Raw genomic sequence first — 18,391 nt, 5'->3', positions numbered from 1 at the left:
TTGAAGAATTGAACTGACATGCTGAAAGAGAGCCATGTAGCTAATACCTGAGAGCAACCCTCAACCAGGAGCCAACAAGAAAACCAGGACCTCAGTCCTCCAACCACAAGGAACTGAAATCTGCCGACAGCCTCGATGAGCTTGAAAGAGGATCCCAAGTGTCAGTGGTAATGCAGTCTTGCCAACACCTTGATTTCAGGCTCATGAGACCCTGTGCAGAGAATCCAGCTAGCCTATGGCTAGACTTCTGACCTATGAAAACTGTGAGATAATAAGTTTGTGGTTTTTAAGCCACTTAATTTTTGGTAATTTGTCACACAGTGATAGAATACTAGTCCACCTTCCCACATTGCCAAGTCTATCTCAATCATCTCTTGGCTTGCTCCCTTCCTTTCTAGATCCACAGTCCTCCAACTGGTCTTGAGCATCTTCACATCAAATGTTGTATGCAAACTCGAGACCAGTAAAAGTTTTTTAAAAATATTAAGAAGTACTTGCTTCTTAGTCTTTCTCTCTCCCTCTCTATTCTTATAAACATCCTTCCCAGAGCTTTTGAAAAAGCTCAAAACCATTTCCATTCTGTGCAAACTTAAAAGACCCCATATTCTAAGCAACATGTTGAGGCAGGAGACAGAACTGAAAAAAATTACTGTCAGAACAAGACCATGAATAATTGTTACAGGCAATATCATTCTCATTCTCATAATAATAAATAGCTTGAGGTTGCTTCTCTAGCATCCATCTCTTTCTTCAACCAAAAGCTCTATGATATTACTTTCAGGAATCCACCCCTGCCTCACTGTGTGGCAGCCATGTGGTTCAGTGGGATTGATCCTTTCCTCAGTAACAGTGATGGTCCCTAGGGAAATTGAGCCCATCAGGGCCTACCATCCTGTTGATCACACAATTTGATTGACTCAGACATGGGCATGTTACCCAATGTGGACCAATGAGCTATGAGGTAGTATTGACTAGTGTCTTGATGAAAGAAGCCTTGCAGGTCTTCATGACTGACTCTTCGTCTGGATGGTGTGGTGAAGTCTTGAGTCCTGGAATTGTTGCCACCTTGATGGGAACCAGGAGAAGAACAAAGGCAGCACACAAAGAAGGGCAGAGCCAAGAGGAACCCAGAGAAATGGAGCTGGGTCCAGATGACATCCTACCCTGGGATTACACCATGACTGAAGTTAGACCTACTCTGGGATCCACAGTTATGGGGCAAATACTTACTCTTTGGGCCTTAATCCAATTTTGGCTGGGTTTTCTGTTACTTGAAACTGAAAGCTTTCTATCTGATACACATGTCTTCCAGGAAAACCCAAGAAAATGAACTGAAAAGCGATTAGAATTTAGTAAGGTAGCCAAAACTAAATAAGTAAACCAAAATCAATAGATTTCCTAAGTGTCAGCAAAAAGTCAGCTCAAAAACACAATGGGTCCACCAAAATATACAAGAACATTCATAGCAGCTTTGTTCCTGATAGCCCCAAACTGGGAACATCTCAAATGTGCACTAACAGAAGAATGGATAAATTGTGTTTTACTCAGAAAATGGAATATCTCAAAGTTATATTACATATGCATTGATGAATTTCATAGACATTACATTGAACAAAAGAAATGAGACACCAAGAGGTTTTTATATACTGTGTGATGTCATTTACATCAACTTCAAGTATATGTATAATAATTTATATGTATCATATATTTATCATAAAAATATACCACTCACCATTTGCCCAGTCATAGGGTTAGAGGGTACTGAAGTTAGGCAGAGTTGGGGCCATAACCCTCTCTTCAAATCCATGTCCTGCTTTGCCGTGAATCCCTATGAAATTCTACTTAGGCTCTGAGTGACTTTCTAATGAAAACAGTCCCTTTAGTTTCAGGTCCTCACTCCTCAAACCACAAAACTCAAATACAGGCCAAGAGACAGGCGGGTGCCTGACACCATGTGAGTCCTCAGTCATCTACTCTTTTCTTTAGCTAAGCCACATTTTCTCCAAAAGCAACTCAGGCTGCTACACAATATTTTATCTTCACCCCAAGGAAGTGTTAGCTCTTTGGAACTCCATCTCCATTTCAAAAGGTCAAGGCCTGTTTGCCTGGAACAAACGGCCAGTGCTCTGCCTTCATCTTCTTCAAACTCTCAGTCATTTTTGACAAGCTTGTTCTCTCTCTCCTCCTTGAAAGGTTCTCCTCCCTTGGTCCCATGGCAACCTCTCTCTCGGTTCTCTTGCTGGCTCACCCATCAGACCTTCTCAGTCTCCACTCCAGGCTCCTCCTCTTTCTGTTGACCTCTCAGTGTTGGGATTTCTCAAAGCCAGCTCATGACCGCTCTTCTTTCCATCTACAAGACCCCTCTGCATGTTCTTACTCCCGTCACTTCCAAGTTCACTGGTTTTTTGTTTGGTTGGTTTTGTTGTTGTTGTTTTGTTGTTGAGACAGAGTCTCACTCTGATGCCCAGGCTGGAGTGCAGTGGCATGCTCTCAGCTCACTGCAACCTCTACATTTTGGGTTCAAGCAATTCTCCTGTCTCAGTCTCCTGAGTAGCTTGGACTAGAGGCATGTGCCACCACACCTGGCTAATCAAGTTCACTGTTTATCCTCATGACTCCCAAATTTATACTTCCACTCACATGTCACTCAACACTCAGATGACCCTACTGGACATTCACCCTTGACCCTCCTGCCCCAGCCACCTCACTCTCAACATCTTCATGCCCTGTAATCCCCTACTTAGAAGATAACAGCAGCATTATCCAAACCAACACAGAAACCTCTCATGACTCCTCTTTAGTCTCAAAATTCATTCCATTATTCCACCCATTCCAGCTCCAGCTTCCTCAAAAATTTCCCTTAAATCCACTCCCTCATCCAGTTGCACGACCTCTACCCCAGTACAGGATATCGTCATCTCTCTTTGGATCTTTGCCCTGGACAGCTTCTTTGTTTCCAGACCCAGGGGAAAGGTCCCTCTATATTGAGGGAGAGACAATACCAGTAAACCTTCAGAAGACATCCAGGAGGCCAACACCTGAGGCAACTACAGAGAAGCAGTTTTAAGTGGCCAGGGAACAGGATGGCTGAGGTGAGTAGGTGACAGGGAGGAAGCTAGAGAGGCACATAGAGGCTCTGAATGCTATACTAGGCACCCTGAAGGTTAATGTGAGGGCAGTGAAGAGCTGAGGAATGATTATAAATGAGAAAATGGCTTTGCAGGTATGCATTTCAGGCACAAGAGAGGCCTCTGGCCACAGTGAAGGACCGGCAGAGAGCAGGGAAAATACAACCCTACAAAGTCACTGCATCATTGCAACCAGCCAGCTACAGGACTTTCATAAAGCTTGGTGTTTTGTTCCTATGGAGTAGAGCCAGAAACATTTTCCTTCTATAAACGATATAGTCACAGTTACATCTTTTTAGTACTCTGAAAGGGGAAGCATAAGAAATGTTAGCCAATCGTTATTAATTGTACCTTGGAGTTATAAGCTTGCATAGGCAAAGAGAACAAGAAAGGAGAAAAATAAATTTGCAAAGAAAGCCTCTCTTCTAGACATTCTTCCTTTTCCCACAGTTAAAAGAAAACGGAGCAAAACAGAGCCCCGAGTGCCTTGTCTATCAGCAGAAACGAGAGAAGAAAAGAGGAGAATGGAGAGGCAAAATTCCTCCTACTCTTTTTATGCTTTAAAGTGGGGTTTTGTAGATATTTGGAAAAATGAAACTCCAGGTTTTCAAATACGATTGTGGATTTGGGCAAAGCAATAACTTTGTATTCTTTCCATATTTACATGTTGGATCCCCATTGTCCTGTCAGCTGCTAATATGAAGAACATAATTTAACATAATTGGCATTGTGAAAATGGGATAAATTATTCATCCCTAAAGGACCCCTCGTCTGGATATAATTCCCATTTCACTGGCAAGGCCAGATAATGCATGGTGGTTCAGATGGTGCAAAGTATAGATCATAAAAATTTAAAATACTACTTCCCAGGATTATCAATAATGAAGAGGTTCCCACGTGGAGAGGTCCGAGGATTGGCAGGAACAATAAATAAAAGTGCAGAAGTGCTGACAAGGAGCAAGATTGTATTTTTATGAGCTGGACTTGCACAGTCCAAAAATAGATCTAAGCTATACCCATCATCCCTGGAGCAAAGAGACAGGTTCAGAGCCAGGACAATGAATGGCTGGCACTGAGTCCCCACTATGAGCCAGCACGTGCCAGGTGCCCTGCTGATGTGGACTCATTCAATTCTCATAATTCTCCTGACAACATTCTCTCCAGGCCTCAGTTCTCTCCTTCAAAATCATTATTATTATTCCCATTTTTCAGATGAGGAAATTTAGGCTCCAAGAGTTCAGTCACTTGCCTGTGATCAAATGACTGGCCTTGGGTTGAGCTCGATTCAAACTCAAGAATATCATACTCTTTCGTATTCATCATGGTTTTAGGTTTTTTGTAAAGGTGCCCACTACATGCCTGGCACTGTGCCAAACACTTTACATCCTATATTTCAACCAATCTTCTCATTCTATGAGGTAAAGGTAATCATTCCCATTTTACAGATAAGAAGCCTGAGTCCCAGAGAGCAGAAGTGACTTCATAACCTCACATGGCCACTAGGAGGCAGAGCCCAGACTTGAACCCAAGCTCAGATCCAAGTGCCACCTAACACTTGAGCTCTGATCCTGGGGAACCAGGACATAACAGGGAGGCTATAAAAACTGTGGAATGAATGAGTGAACAAATAACTTCTATTTCTAAAGAGAGAAGGCGAAGTTGCCCAGATGGGGCCTGCAGCCTTAGTTGGGAGCTTCCCCCATTTGCACCTATCGCTCCTCACTCCACACTCCCTCTTTGGATTCGAGTTTTCTCCTGGGTCCTTGAAGGTTGGTTTTGGGCCCCAAACACAAGGTAAAATGTCAGTGCTCAAAAGACTTAAGTGGCAGTGTTGTCCAACCCCATCAATTCACAAATGGGGAGACTGAGGCGCAGAGTGGGAAAGGGATGTGCCACAGGTCACACAGTAAGACTGGGTCAGAAGTAGGTCTCTAGTATGAACGCCAACTCTCGGTCCAGAGCTCTTTCCATGGAATAAACTTCGTTTTTCTTGCTGGGCCTTTGCTTTCTCAGAGGCTGTATAAAAGCTGGTCTCAAACGAAATATCTGCCTCAGTAAGTCTGTAACTCCCCACTTCTATGGCAATGCATAGCATGGGGCGAGACGAGCTACTCTCCATGGGATCCTCTATGGGGGACTTCCAGCTCCTTCTGCTCTGAACAGAGGCAAGCTGCCTGGGCTGGAATAATTTCAGTGGAGCCCAGAGCTCTGCCACTTGGGTCTTCCACGGTCCAGAGGCCCAGGCTATGTCACCTCTCCTTGCTGCCTGGTGTAGCCCTGTGACCTCCAGAAACAGGGAACCTGATTCTGGGACTAAACAGATAATGTTAAGAACAACAACAATAATTACACCACTGCATTAAGCATCTATTATGTGCTAGGCACTATGATAAACATTTGCTATGTATTTTCCTCATTTTATCTTTACAACAAACCTCAGAGGAAGACATTAGTGTCATGAGGAAACAGAGGGTCAGAGTGGTGAATAAACTTGCCCAGCGTCACAGTGCAAGTAGGTGGAGGTAGGATTTGAATTCAAACTGTGCTGTTGTGACACCTCCCTGTACAGACAGAGGCACTGGCTTCACCGTGATCTCCCTGTGTGTGAAAGTGAACAAGTTACATCCACTCCCTGAGACCATTCGCCATCTGTGAAACGGAGGTGAATTTTTTTCATAGAAAATCTAAGGCCAGGTGCAGTGGCTTCCATCTGTAATCCAGCACTTTGGGAGGCCAAGGCAGGAGGATCAGTTGAGGCCAGGAGTTTAAGATTAGCCTGGGCAACAAGGCTCCACCTACAAAAAGTATTTAAAAATCAGCCTGGGTGTGGTAGCATGTGCCTGTAGTCCCAGCTACTTAGGGGACTGAGGCAGGAGGATTGCTTGAGCCCAGGAGTTCGAGACTGCAGGGAGCTATGTATGATCACATCACTACTATACTCCAGCTCCAGGACGACAGAGAGAGACCTTGTCTCTAAAAATCAATGAATAAAATTTGATGCATTCTTATGGTTAAAAAAAAAAAAAAGATGAAAAGTATAGAATCAAATTCTTCAAATGGAATGCACCTACTCCAATCCCCATTTCCCAAACATTTAACAGTTTTCTGTGTGTCCTTCCAAAACTGTCTTACGAATTACAAGAATAAAACATGCTCACACTGTGTGTGTTTCCCCAAATGGGATCACTCCACACCATTCTCTTTAAAGCTGTTTGGACGAAGCAGCGTGTCTGTTACATCCTTCCACGCTGGCGCGTGCAGATCAGCCTCATTCTCAAAACCTCTGCTTAGGCTTCCACATGCGTGCGCCAGAGCTCAGTTAACCAGGCCCTTCTCAGGGAACAGTCCAAGTTGTTCCCAGTTCTTTTCAATATATAGTGGCCTTTGCATACTTGAAATATATACCCATAGGGTAACTTCCTACCAGTGAAAAGTATACCAGTCCAATGCTATCCACAGTTTACATTTTACAGACAATGTCAAAATACCCTCTGAAAAACACTGCATCACATTACATAACCAACAAGAGCGAATTGAGGACAACTTTGCCCCAGTGTTGTCAACATGAGGAAATATCCCTTTTTTTTTTGCGCCAATCCGGTAGGTAAAAAAAGTATATTTTGTTTAAAATTGTGTTTTTAAATTATACGGCATTTTTGTTATGTTTATTGTCATTACCTATTTGCAGGATCTGCCTAGTCAGAGATGTTGTCCCAATTTGAGATTCATCTCTTGAGATTCTCTGAAGAACCAGGGGGCTCTAGGGCCTGGAGCCTGCAGGGACGTGCATTTCTGCTCTTCCCTGGGGAAAGGCTACGTTTCTCGTATGTTGTGTCTCGGGGAGAAAAAGAAACCCTGCAGAAAGCCCAGGGAGAGGCCCAGAAGGCCCACAGACCTTAGGTCCCCTTTCAGGCCTCCCCGGCAGAGCATCATCAGGCCCCACACCGCCCCACACCCATCTGTGAAACCCCATCCTTCTCAGCATGCTCCACTTCTGCAGTCTCCTTCTAAAGCTATCATCTTCAAGAGACATATTCTAGATGCCCAGTGAAAGAAAGGAAACTATCTGTGCGCTCCCTCAGTATGCCTTGCACTGAGCTGGGCCCATTAGACAACTGTCACACTGCTTCCCTCACTGGCACCCTCTTACGTAGATATTATTACCCGTTTTAGGGCTGAACAAACTCAAAGCCCAGAGATGCTAAGTAATGTGCCTAAAGCTACACAGTAATAAGTAAATAGCTTAGCTGAGATTTGAACCAAGGTTTCTAGGACTATAAAGTGCATATGGCCTACCATGAAAAATTTAAAACATGCCATACATTAGTCATTAGTTTCTAAATATCTGTGTTCCTCTCCTCCCACCAGCAGGTAAGCAACCTCCTCCAAGATGCATAAAGACTTAATAATCAATAGAAAGAAAAGAAGTGTTTGCCCAGAACGCAGCAGCAGACCTGCCGATTATGGTTCACCTGGGGCTCTGCCAAGGTGGGTTGTGCCTGTCTGTGGTTTGCTTTCTGCAGACCTGCCACCCTTCCCAGCACACCTGCATGCAGATCTTGGCTACACTGTTTTCCTTTGGTGCACCCTAGGACAGCCTTCCACCTGTCAGCCTGTTTCTGCACCTGTATAATGGGGATCATGGTAGCAACCTCACAGGGGTTGTGGGGACACCTAGGTTATTGTGGCTCCTTAGATGAACCAAAGGCAGCAAAGCACCAAAGGCATGTCCTGAAATTTGATGTCTGCAGACTAATGTTCCAGCTTCTCAGGAACTTGCTCCCACGGCCTAGAGAAAGTCACCTAGATTTGAGTCTACTTCTTCAGCTACCAAGTAGAGAAACTGAGTCCAGTTTTAAGCTAGGCAAGAGGGGGATCAGCCAGTAATTTCCATTGCCCACTGCATGCCAGGCCGAAGGCTACCAGGATGACACAGCCTCAGGTCTAGCTGGGGCCTCAGGTCTAGTGGGCAAATGAAGCAGAGAAAGCAAATTCTCCTCCCAACCAACCTGGCACCATGTCTAAATACCACCAGCCTTCCCACCCCACTGCCACTGCCCCACTATCCTCTCCTCCCTGAATGTAGCAGTGGCCTTCTAGCTGGTTTCAGACCCCCCATTCCTTTCTTCTACTCCCATATTGGGGGTGCTTCAGACAACTCAGTCACCCCTGTTTGGGGGACACTAATCTGGTGCTGTGTGGAGGACTGATTGAACAGAAAGAGGTAGAGGAGGTCAAAAGACCAGGCATGAGACTGAGCCTGTCCCTTGTCCCTTGTCCCCAGGGTGGCTCACAGCAACGAGGGCAATCTTCCAAAAATCAAACTCTGATCCTGTGACTCTCCTGCTTTAAATAGCTTTTGAAAAAAAAAAAAATACACCGGGGCCCACATAAACTGGTGCCCACTCCACCTCATCTCTTAAGTCTCTCCCCATCATTTGACATCATCAGCCAACGTGGCCCCCTGATCGTTCCTCCACCCTCCTCAGGGCTCAGTTAGGCCTGCTGCCTGACCATCCTGTCATTATAACTAGGTCCCCTATATGTCTTATCTCTCCTTACATTACAACACCTTGTTCTTTCTTTAATAGCCCTTCCTACAATTTGCATCTATATGCTTTTATTTGTATGATGGGTTGTTGGAAGTCTCTCTTCTTCATTGGACAGGAAGCTCCATGAAAGCAGTGGCCAATGCTGTCTTTTCATTGCTGTGTATCCATAGCCCAGCACAGCGCCTGGCTCAAAGAGGGACCCTATAAGACTTGCTGGCTGGCTGGATGGGTGGATGATGAACAGATGGGGAGATGGATGGATGGATTGGTGGATGATGAATGGATGGGGAGATGGATGGATGGATGGGTGGATGATGAATGGATGGGGAGATGGATGGATGGATGGGTGGACGATGAACAGATAGGGAGATGGATGGATGAATTGGTGGATGGATAGATAGATGGATGATGAATAAATGAATACCTCCCAGGGTGATAAGTACAACTACAGCTCTACTTATCGGTGGTCGAGGAAGGCATTCAGGAGAGTTGCTTTCCGAATTGGGTTTAGAAAGATGAATACTGACATCACACAAGCAAAGGAGCCATAACGGCATTCTGGGCAAAAGGAATGGCATGTTCATGAAGGAGAAGGCATGGAACATCCTGGGGAGTGTGCGAGAGTCTAGAGCAGGGTTCCCCAGTCTTGACGCTGTTGACATTTGGGGCAGGATAATTCTTCCTAGGGGCAGGCCTGGTGTGTCCTGTAAACTGTAGGATATTTAGCAGCACAGTGTCCACCCATAAAATGCCAGTAGAATCCTCCCTCTAGTTATGACAATGAAAAATGTCTCCAGACATTGCTAACTGTCCCCGAGGGAGACAGAACCACCTCCCTGGAGCACCGCTGCTCCAGGTAGGTCTGGCACGCTGACATTTGAGGCACAACATGGGAGTGAAAAGAATGGAGGCCAGCAGGCCAGGTGGTGAAGGAGCTGGAGTGGCAAGGTCAGGATTCAAGGAGGAGATCTTGTGGGGTGAGGAGATGAGGAAGGTTTCCACGGGAGAGGGACCCAGCTACAGACCTGGGAAGGCTTGGAGGCAATGTGGAGGACTGAGTTCCATGAAAGAGAGAAGCAGGAGGCCACTCAGGAGCCTGGCACTCCTCCTCAAGGCAGACATCAGGCTCTCCAGCACCAGGCAGGGAGCGAGCACTGGAGCCTCTGGTGTTCTGTCTGGGGGACCAGCCCAGGTCCCTTCCAGGTCCAGGAGCCTGCCAGGGGGAGGGCTTAAGAGGCAGGTGCAGCCACGGATGAGGGAGCCTAGAGTTTGAGGAAGCACTCTCCCAGAATGAGAGACTTCTTACTGAAGCCAGTGCAATGCAGAAAAAAAGCTGGAACATCAAGTACACTTCCAATCCCAGTCTTTCCACTCTTCATCTGTAAAGCTTAGGCAGGCCATTATATTGCCCTGAACCTCAGTTTCCTCATCAGTGAAATGGGGACACTGAGACCCACCTTACAAGGCTGCTGGGAAGATTAACTGAAATAATCTGAATGCCCTGCATAGTCCCCTCCTTAGCCCAGATCAAGTCTTCAGACATGTTCCACGAGAGGACTCCAGCTAGCCTCCAGACGCTGTTCTCTCAAAATTCAGATTTCATACTACTAAAGGACACTTAGAATACTGACTTTCAGTATTACAAGCACACTCTGTATTTTACATTTTCAAAAAGAAAAGCCATGATCTGACATTGGGGTCAATTATCCTTCTTTCTGATAACCATCTTAGCTTCAAATACTCACCATCTGACCAGAGCCTAACCAAAGGGATGACAGCTGTGTCAGGGCTCATTCTGCCTCCTCTACAAAAGTCCTGTGAGGTGAGTCCCAAAATTAGCATCCCTATTCTATGCACTAGAAGACTGAGGCTGAGGCAACTTAAGAAACTACTCTCCAAGTTCTTGGCCAAAGCAGGCTGGTAAGAGTTGGAGTGGGATTTGAACCCACCTAAAGAGGTGGCTTCAGAGTCCTTGCTGGTCATCTGGACACTATTCTAAGCATTTAGAGGACCTTTGGCTTCTTCAGCAATATTTACTTTTAACATTTACTGTTCTCATATCGGGGAAAAAATGTAATTACTCTTGTAAAGATTCTAAAATCTAAATATTAGCACAGAAAACTGATAATACAATTCCCCACTCAGAGAAGACAGACCTAAAAGAGGGGAATGGACTGCACTGTGGGTCAGTGGCTGAGCTTGAGCCACAGACCACACATGGGGACTCCCAGGCCAGCTCACTTCTTATCCTGCTGAGGTGGAAGGTTCTGGAACAGCATCGCCTGGGCTCTACATCCAGGATGCTTTCCCAGCTGTTTGCTGTGGGGAGCTACTTTACCCCTCTGTGTCTGAGTTTCTGTAAAATTCAGACCAAAGTAGGTACTCCCTCACTGGGGCTTATTAACTCCTGAGAAGAAGAAAGAAAATTGCGTGCATGTATGAGTGAGCAAGTGTGTGTGTGTGTTTGTGCACGCGCGCGCACGCGCACGCATATAGCTTAGCATCAGGAATTTAGGAAGCACCTGAAAAATAGTGACATTATACTCTTATAGTTTTTTTACCAGGCACTTTATATATGAGGCCACATCTAACTTTGTTCTGACCATTGTGAGGTAGCTGTGATCCTCCCCATATCACAAAACAGGAAACTGAGGCTGCCCTGGTGAAAGACTGTGTGGTGACAATCAGAGTGTCAAACTGGGTCCCCTGGATCTTTCAGGATAATTGACTTCCCCTTGCATGCTTGCAGGCCCACCATGAGAGACAATGCATTATCTTTCAGGTTTTGGGACAGTTTCTGGTACACCTGGACTGGATACTCAGTGGTTATCAGACCTGCCTCCTCTCTCATTGAAAGAATAAAGCCCTGGGAGGTGGGTGGGAGCCTAAGTGTGTGTGTGGGGGGGCGGTGTACAGAGACCATGATAATCTCTAGATGACCTGCAGGCATGTAGAAGGCTAGGGGAGAGATGACCTCACCACAATCCCTTTTCTTTGCACACCTCTTAGAGACATGCAGATCTGCAAGGCTATAGCTGTTGGCCTCACAAAGCCCCAAGAGAATATCCCTCCCTTCTCCTACTAACTTCGACTTATATCTGGGTTCGAACTCCAACATTTCTACTTACTCCTTCTGTGAGCTTAGATAACTCACCAAATTTTCATCTATAAATATGATTGAATAATCCCTGACTCCCAGGGTTAATGAGCATCTAAAACAATGGTCCTCAACTTTGGCTGCATGCAGGAGCCACCTGGGAGATTTCATTCATATTAATGCCTGGGTCTCACTCTCAGAGACTCTGATACAGTTGTTCTGAGGCGTGGCCTAGAAAGCAGGAGTTCCAAAATCTCCCCAGGTGATTCTAATATGCAGTTCAAAACCAAGAAGCTCTGATACACATGTAGCAGGTACTCTATTAATACTGCCCCTTCTCATCTCTTTAGTGTTAGTTACCTGTTCAGAATTTATCTTTAAAGGCTTTATCAGTTCCTTAGGATGGCTCTTAAGAATTCTGTCAGCCACCCCACCCTTGCACGTTCTCCTATTGACAATCTCTGCACTTTCAAAACAAACGATTCAACCCCTGGCCAATCAGCAGCCCCTTTATCTAGCTTTGGCTCCTCTTCTGTTGATTGGTTGAAGCCAATTGGTTAAGACACACAATGCCCTCCTGCAGATGCCAATGGGGAATCAAACAGATGGAATGATCCATTGTTCGCTCTTCAGTCAGGGAACTCCATCGTTGGCCTCCAAGTCTCTCCCTTACCGTGTACAAAAGCTCACATAATAAAACCCCAGGTTGTCCCAGGTGGACCTTAAATGATACTGTTTCTCCCTTCCATGTCCATAACCCCCACCCCACCTTTGTGTGAATGCCCACCTCCATTCTTCATGGACTACTCCCATGTCAGGAGATGTGCCATCAGCCAGTCACTCATTTCCAGCCACGCCTCCCCAAAAGACACTCTCCTGCAGTCATGCTGCTCTCCCAAAGCTCTCCATGCTTTGCCTTAAAAATGCCTTCCTTTGCCCAATCCATGGTCTGCCAGGAAGATTTTTTCTCACCTTTACAAGCCTAATTCAAATGCTCTCCTCTGCAGTTTGCCTAACCTGTCCTCTCAGCCCCATTCCCAAACCCTCTCCACCCCAACAGAATTTAGTTGTTTCCACCTGTGCACCCTCACAATCTTTGTAATGCTCAGGTATAACATTTACCAGGATGAAGCAGATTAAACTGTCATACTAGAAAAGGATTTTGTAATTTTGTCTTTTTATAACCAACTCCTAGTATAGGGACAGGGTCTTAGCAGGTGCAAACTGAATGCTTGCTGGAGTGAATCCAATCCTCTGTCCTCAAATCTATACCTGTCAATTTTTGAAAGACCTTCCCAAAATAATCAAGATGAATTTTCTGTCACCATCTAGAAGCTTATTAGTATTCACCAGCTGTAAGAAAACTTTAACAAGGAAAGATCAATTTGCTTGCCCATTTATGCAGATATGAACAAAAAATGAATAAACACTTACCATAAATCTGAAATAACACGAGAGATGTCTCGGCTCTGGAAGGAATAACTACATTTTACAAGAAAGGGAGCACATTTGGCAGATAAGGGGATGAAAGGGTTTGGGGGGTGGATTATTTTGCTGCTTTATTTCCTGAGATGGGGGGATCCTGGGGACTAATGAGAGCAAGAGCACCTGCTTTACCTTTTCTGGAGCAGGCAGCTGTAAGTGATTAACCTCCAAGGGAGTGATGAGAGGAACGGTCTGGAAGCCATCCTCAACTGAAGGTGGCTTGGTCCCCTTCTCGCTGGGGTTACTGTTCAGCTTCACCATCCTTACGCCTTTCTTTCCAGACCTAAGGCAAGCAGTGGGATTCTGGTTACAGCAGGAGGTGAGGCAGAAAGAGAGGCTGACGACAGAGAAAACAGCACTGTCCTCAAAAGCTCCACTCAAGGGCCTTTCAATCTGCGATCAGTCATTGATCTTCCACTAGATTTCCTGACATGATTCTCACTGTCCAATAAAACTTCAATCATCAAAACATGCCACCTTCCCATGGGGTTCAACAGCACTCAAATTTAAGGAATTCAAGGAAAATCCTAAACCTACACACACAAAAAATAAGTGTAAAACAAATATACTTTTAGAGCTAAAGTGTTCACACAATGCCAGTAAAAAGATTATACTTAGTGCAAAATGAAGTCCTATTATACCATCCCCCCTGCAGTATGATAAATTTCACCTCACCACTCTGGTTGCTATTCTATTATGTTGGTTTTTCAATCAGTAATACCCTAAAACACAATAAATACATTCAATATCTCAGTGTGTACCCTGTTACATCATATGTGGATTGTACATGAGGTGCAATTTCCTAAAATAAAAACAAAAAAAAAGGCTAGCTTGAACCTGATCCTGTTATTCAGCCATGGAATGCCTCCATTTCCTCAATAGTGAAGGGCCATTTTTTTTGGTTCCACGGAAAGTTAGCAGCTCCCATATTGCAGGATTGCCAACCAAATAAACAAATCACATTTATTCATCTCCAGATCCCTTAGAAGTCTAATGGTGCTCCCCTCCCACCTCCAGAAGCTCAACACAACTGAATTTCTTCTCTCAATCCTGCTGATGGAACGTTTAGACAAAACAGGGTTGTTGTGGGGGTGAAAGGCTTTGGAAGATATTGGGGAGTGGTTATAGCAAAAACAAATGCCTACTTACTGTGCTGCACTCTTGGGGGGTCAGAGCAGATTCAAGCCAATTTGAAGAGGAGGAGGACGGCCAGGAGTCCTCCCTCCTCAGCCCGAGCTTGTGGTGCTGAAAGGACAGCGCCTCGCGTGCGTCTGGATCGGAGCTTCTGAGAGCAGGCGTGAGCGAGCAGGGAAGAGCTCCTGGCAGCTGCCTGCCTGCTTGCTCGCTCGCGCCCCCTCCTACCGGGGAACGCGCTCCCACACCATCTGTCATCTGGCACCACCTGCTGTTTCTTATGCATGACCACAACCCCTGCATGGGGCAAAATGGTTTCAAGAAAGTGGGAGGGATTTTGGCCAAATCAAAAATAATAATAATAATAATAATAATAATAAGCACTATATAGTAAGTAATCCTTGAGCCTTTGGAAAAACTGGAAAAGCAGGCACATTCATTAGGGAAGAGATCGCCTCCTAAGACCTTCCAGAACAATATCATAAAACACAGAATGGTTCAAGACCTCTACTGTGCTCTGACCCCCGTGGTCAGGACAGAAGGGAAATATGTTTATTGTGTATCTTTCATGCAGTGGGCACTTTTCCAGCCTCTTTCAGACTATTTCCCTCATTTGCAAAATGGGGTTTTTAATAGTACATACATGATGGGGTTAGTACAAAGCATGAAATGGGATAGCATAGGGAAAGCATTTAGCACAGAGCAGCGACTATGGCAAGCACTGTATTCACATTTGCTACTACATTCAACATTGTACTCTGATCATACAGGTCAGCCAAGGTAACCAGAGCTGGAATTTGAAAGATGATCGGTGGCCACCAAAATCTGCATCCAGCCCAGGACATTATATGGCTTCCAAGTTGGTGTCTGGAATCAGAGAGGGCCAAGTCCTAGTGTCTTCTCTACCAAATTCTGGTTGTATGGATTTTGGACATTTTGCATTCATTCTTTAAACCTCCATTTCCTTATCTCTGGTGTAAGAATAATAATATCTCTCTTGCAGAGTGAATGTAAATATGAGAAGAGATTGTGCTGAAAGAAACCCTTTATTACTTAGGGACAAGGTTCTGAATGGCTGAATTATTTCATTCCTGGGGATTGCACATAGATTCTCTTCAAATCCTCTGAGGTCAAGGCTGTTGCCACTGTCTTCACTAAGCTGCAGTTCAAGCCACTGATGGTTGTTCATTCCCAGCTGCAGTGCTGTTTATGATGCACTTCATGAGGCCCAGCTGTCTTGACATTTGTAACAGGGTCCCCTTTTGCTTTCAAAAGTATTCTAGTTTATCTGATAAATTGTTAGGTCACCCTAGTTAGTGCTCATGTGCTGAGCACACACTCTACTAGCTAAAAGGTCAGGAGAAAACTTATGTATTATACATACTGTTCAGTAATGAAACATGTGGAGAGGGGCGTGTGTGGAGAGGGAGAGAGGTGGGGGGAGAGAGAGAGGGAGAGAGAGATTTTCTGAGACAACAAGGGCTAGCACATCTGAGCTGCACAGGGCTATATTAGTAGAAGTATGCATATATATGAAATGGGAGTGTCCCAATAAATGTTAGTCCTCCACTCTCTTCTTTCCAAAGACCTAGATGATTTTTCAGGTGCAATCATTGTGACAGCACATGTGGACAACCACATGGAGTCAATTGTGAACGCTTGTAGTTAATCCTGTTATTGCTGCCTCCAGAGGAAAAATAAATTCCCTTCGACATGTCTTGTGATTGATTAATATGTAGAAATCACACTTTTAATAATTCCAAGCCAAGCTTCTGCAGAGCAAAGGAAATAATTAACAGACTAAAGAGACAACCTACAAAATGGAAGAAAATATCTGCAAACTATGCATCTGACCAGTGGTTAATACCCAGAATATATAAGAAACTCAAACAACCCAACAGCCAAAAAAAAAAAAATCTGATTTAAAAATTGGCAGCCAGGCACGGTGGCTCACGCCTGTAATCCCAACACTTTGGAAGGCTGAGGTGGGTGGATCACAAGGTCAGGAGTTTGAGACCAGCCTGACCAACATGGTGAAACCTCGTCTCTACTAAAAATACAAAAATTAGCCAGGCGTGGTGGCGGGTGCCTGTAATCCCAGCTACTCAGGAGGCTGAGGCAGGAGAATCACCTGAACCTGTGAGGCAGAGGTTGCAATGAGCTGAGAACACGCCACTGCACTCCAGCCTGGGTGACAGAGTGAGACTGTCTCAACAACAACAACAAAAAAAATGGCAAAATACCTGAACAGACATTTCTCTAAAGAAGACATACAAATGGCTAACATGTATATGAAAAAGTGCTCAATGTCCCTAATCATCAGGGAAATGCAAATCAAAACTACAATGAGATATCACCTCGCCCCAATTACAATGGCTATCATTAAAAGACAAAAACAACAAATGCTGTCATGAACGTGGAGAAAGAGGAACTAATATATACTGTTAGTGCAAATGTAAATTAGTACAGCCATTATGAAGAACGGTGTGGAGGTTCCTCAAAAAAATTAAAAATAGAACTACCATATGATACAGCAATTCCACTACTGGATGTTCATTTAAAGGAAAGGAAGCCAGTATGTCAAAGAGATATTTGTACTCTCATGTTTATGACAGCACTATTCACAATAGCCAATTATTCAATATTCAATATTCAACCCAAGTGTGCATCCAACAAATAAATGGTTTTTAAAAAGCTGATCTCTCTCTCTCTCTCTCTCTCTCTATATATATATATATATATACACACACACACACACACACACACACACACACATACAGTGGAATACTATGCAGCCACAAAAAAATAAATTATGTTCATGGATGAACCTGGACATTCTGTAAAATGAAATAAGCCAGGTACAGAAGGACAAATACTGCATGATCTCACTAATGTGAAATCTTAAAAAAAAAAAAAAGTTAATCACATAGTAGTAAAGAGTAGAATAGTGCTTACCAGTGGCTGGAGACAGTAGGGAGCAGGCAAGAAGGGTTAGAGATTGGTCCAGGGGTACAAAGTTAGTTAGACAGGAGGAATAAATTATGCTGTTACACTGCACAGTAGGGTAACTATGGTTAACAATATTGTATTGTATATTTTTAAAAGAGCTAAAATAATTTTGAATGTTCTCATACAAAGAGATGGTAAATAAATGAGATGGACATGCGAAATAGCCTGATTTTGTCACCACAGAATGTACACATGTATCAGCCAGGCATGGTGGCTTACACCTGTAATCCCAGCACTTTGGGGGGGCCAAGGCAGGCAGATCACCTGAGGTCAGGAATTCAAGACCAGCCTGGTCAATATGGTGAAACCCCGTCTCTACTAAAAATACAAAAATTAGCCAGACTTGGTGGCAGGTGCCTGTAATCCCAGCTACTCGGGAGGCTGAGACAGGAGAATCACTTGGACCTGGGAAGTGGAGACTGCAGGGAGCAGAGATCATGCCACTGCACTCTAGCCTGGGTAACAGAGTAAGACTCCATCTCAAAAAAAAAAAAAATGAATGTATACATGTATCAAAACATCACACCATCCTCCATACATATGTACAATTATTATGTTAATTAAAAGCAAAGTTTAAAAAAAAAAAATTTGAAGCCAGCGGTATTGAATTTAGTAAGGCCCAAGCCTGTCTCAAGGCAGTGGGAAATTCAGGTCTCCTGATATGTGAGGCCAGGAGAGAAGCTGCAGGAAGAAACAGAGGGCTGAAGTGATATGGGAAATTTTCTCCTGGTTGGCGAGGTCCTATTTTTTCTTCTTCCAGCTATTTTGAAATATACAATAGATTTTTATAAATTATAGTTACATTACTGTGAGAGGTTCTTAATATAATAGACTATCATAGTATAATAGACTATTTTTCTGCTATGTAATGGTCTTTTTTTTAAGAGACAGGGTCTCGCTCTGTCACCCCCACTGGAGTGCAGTGGCACAATCCTATTATAGATCACTGCAACTTCAAACTCTTGGCCTCAAGTGATCCCACTGCC

General features: G+C 44.3%; 1 protein-coding gene across 5 annotated transcripts in view; it reads right to left on the bottom strand.

The window, feature by feature from the left end:
• The window catches only part of LOC105515862 (neuron-specific protein family member 2), a 61,249-nt gene extending 46,598 nt beyond the window's left edge, over positions 1-14,651 (bottom strand). Inside the window, exons 1-2 of one of the 5 annotated variants that reach the window (XM_011947815.1) lie at positions 14,412-14,651; positions 13,395-13,545 (exon numbers count right to left, since the gene is read on the bottom strand). In XM_011947815.1, the coding sequence (XP_011803205.1) occupies positions 13,395-13,523 (129 nt within the window). In that variant the 5' untranslated portion in view covers positions 13,524-13,545; positions 14,412-14,651. Of the gene's footprint in view, positions 1-13,394; positions 13,600-14,099; positions 14,163-14,407 lie in introns of those variants that run through there. The other 4 variants (XM_011947819.1, XM_011947817.1, XM_011947816.1 and 1 more) reach the window with 4 other exon arrangements.
• Between the last annotated feature and the right edge of the window lie 3,740 nt (positions 14,652-18,391).

Source organism: Colobus angolensis, unplaced genomic scaffold (genome assembly GCF_000951035.1).
Source record: "Colobus angolensis palliatus isolate OR3802 unplaced genomic scaffold, Cang.pa_1.0 Scaffold27, whole genome shotgun sequence".
Classification (NCBI taxonomy): Eukaryota; Metazoa; Chordata; class Mammalia; order Primates; family Cercopithecidae; genus Colobus; species Colobus angolensis.
This window is presented reverse-complemented; position numbering and strand designations above follow the sequence as displayed.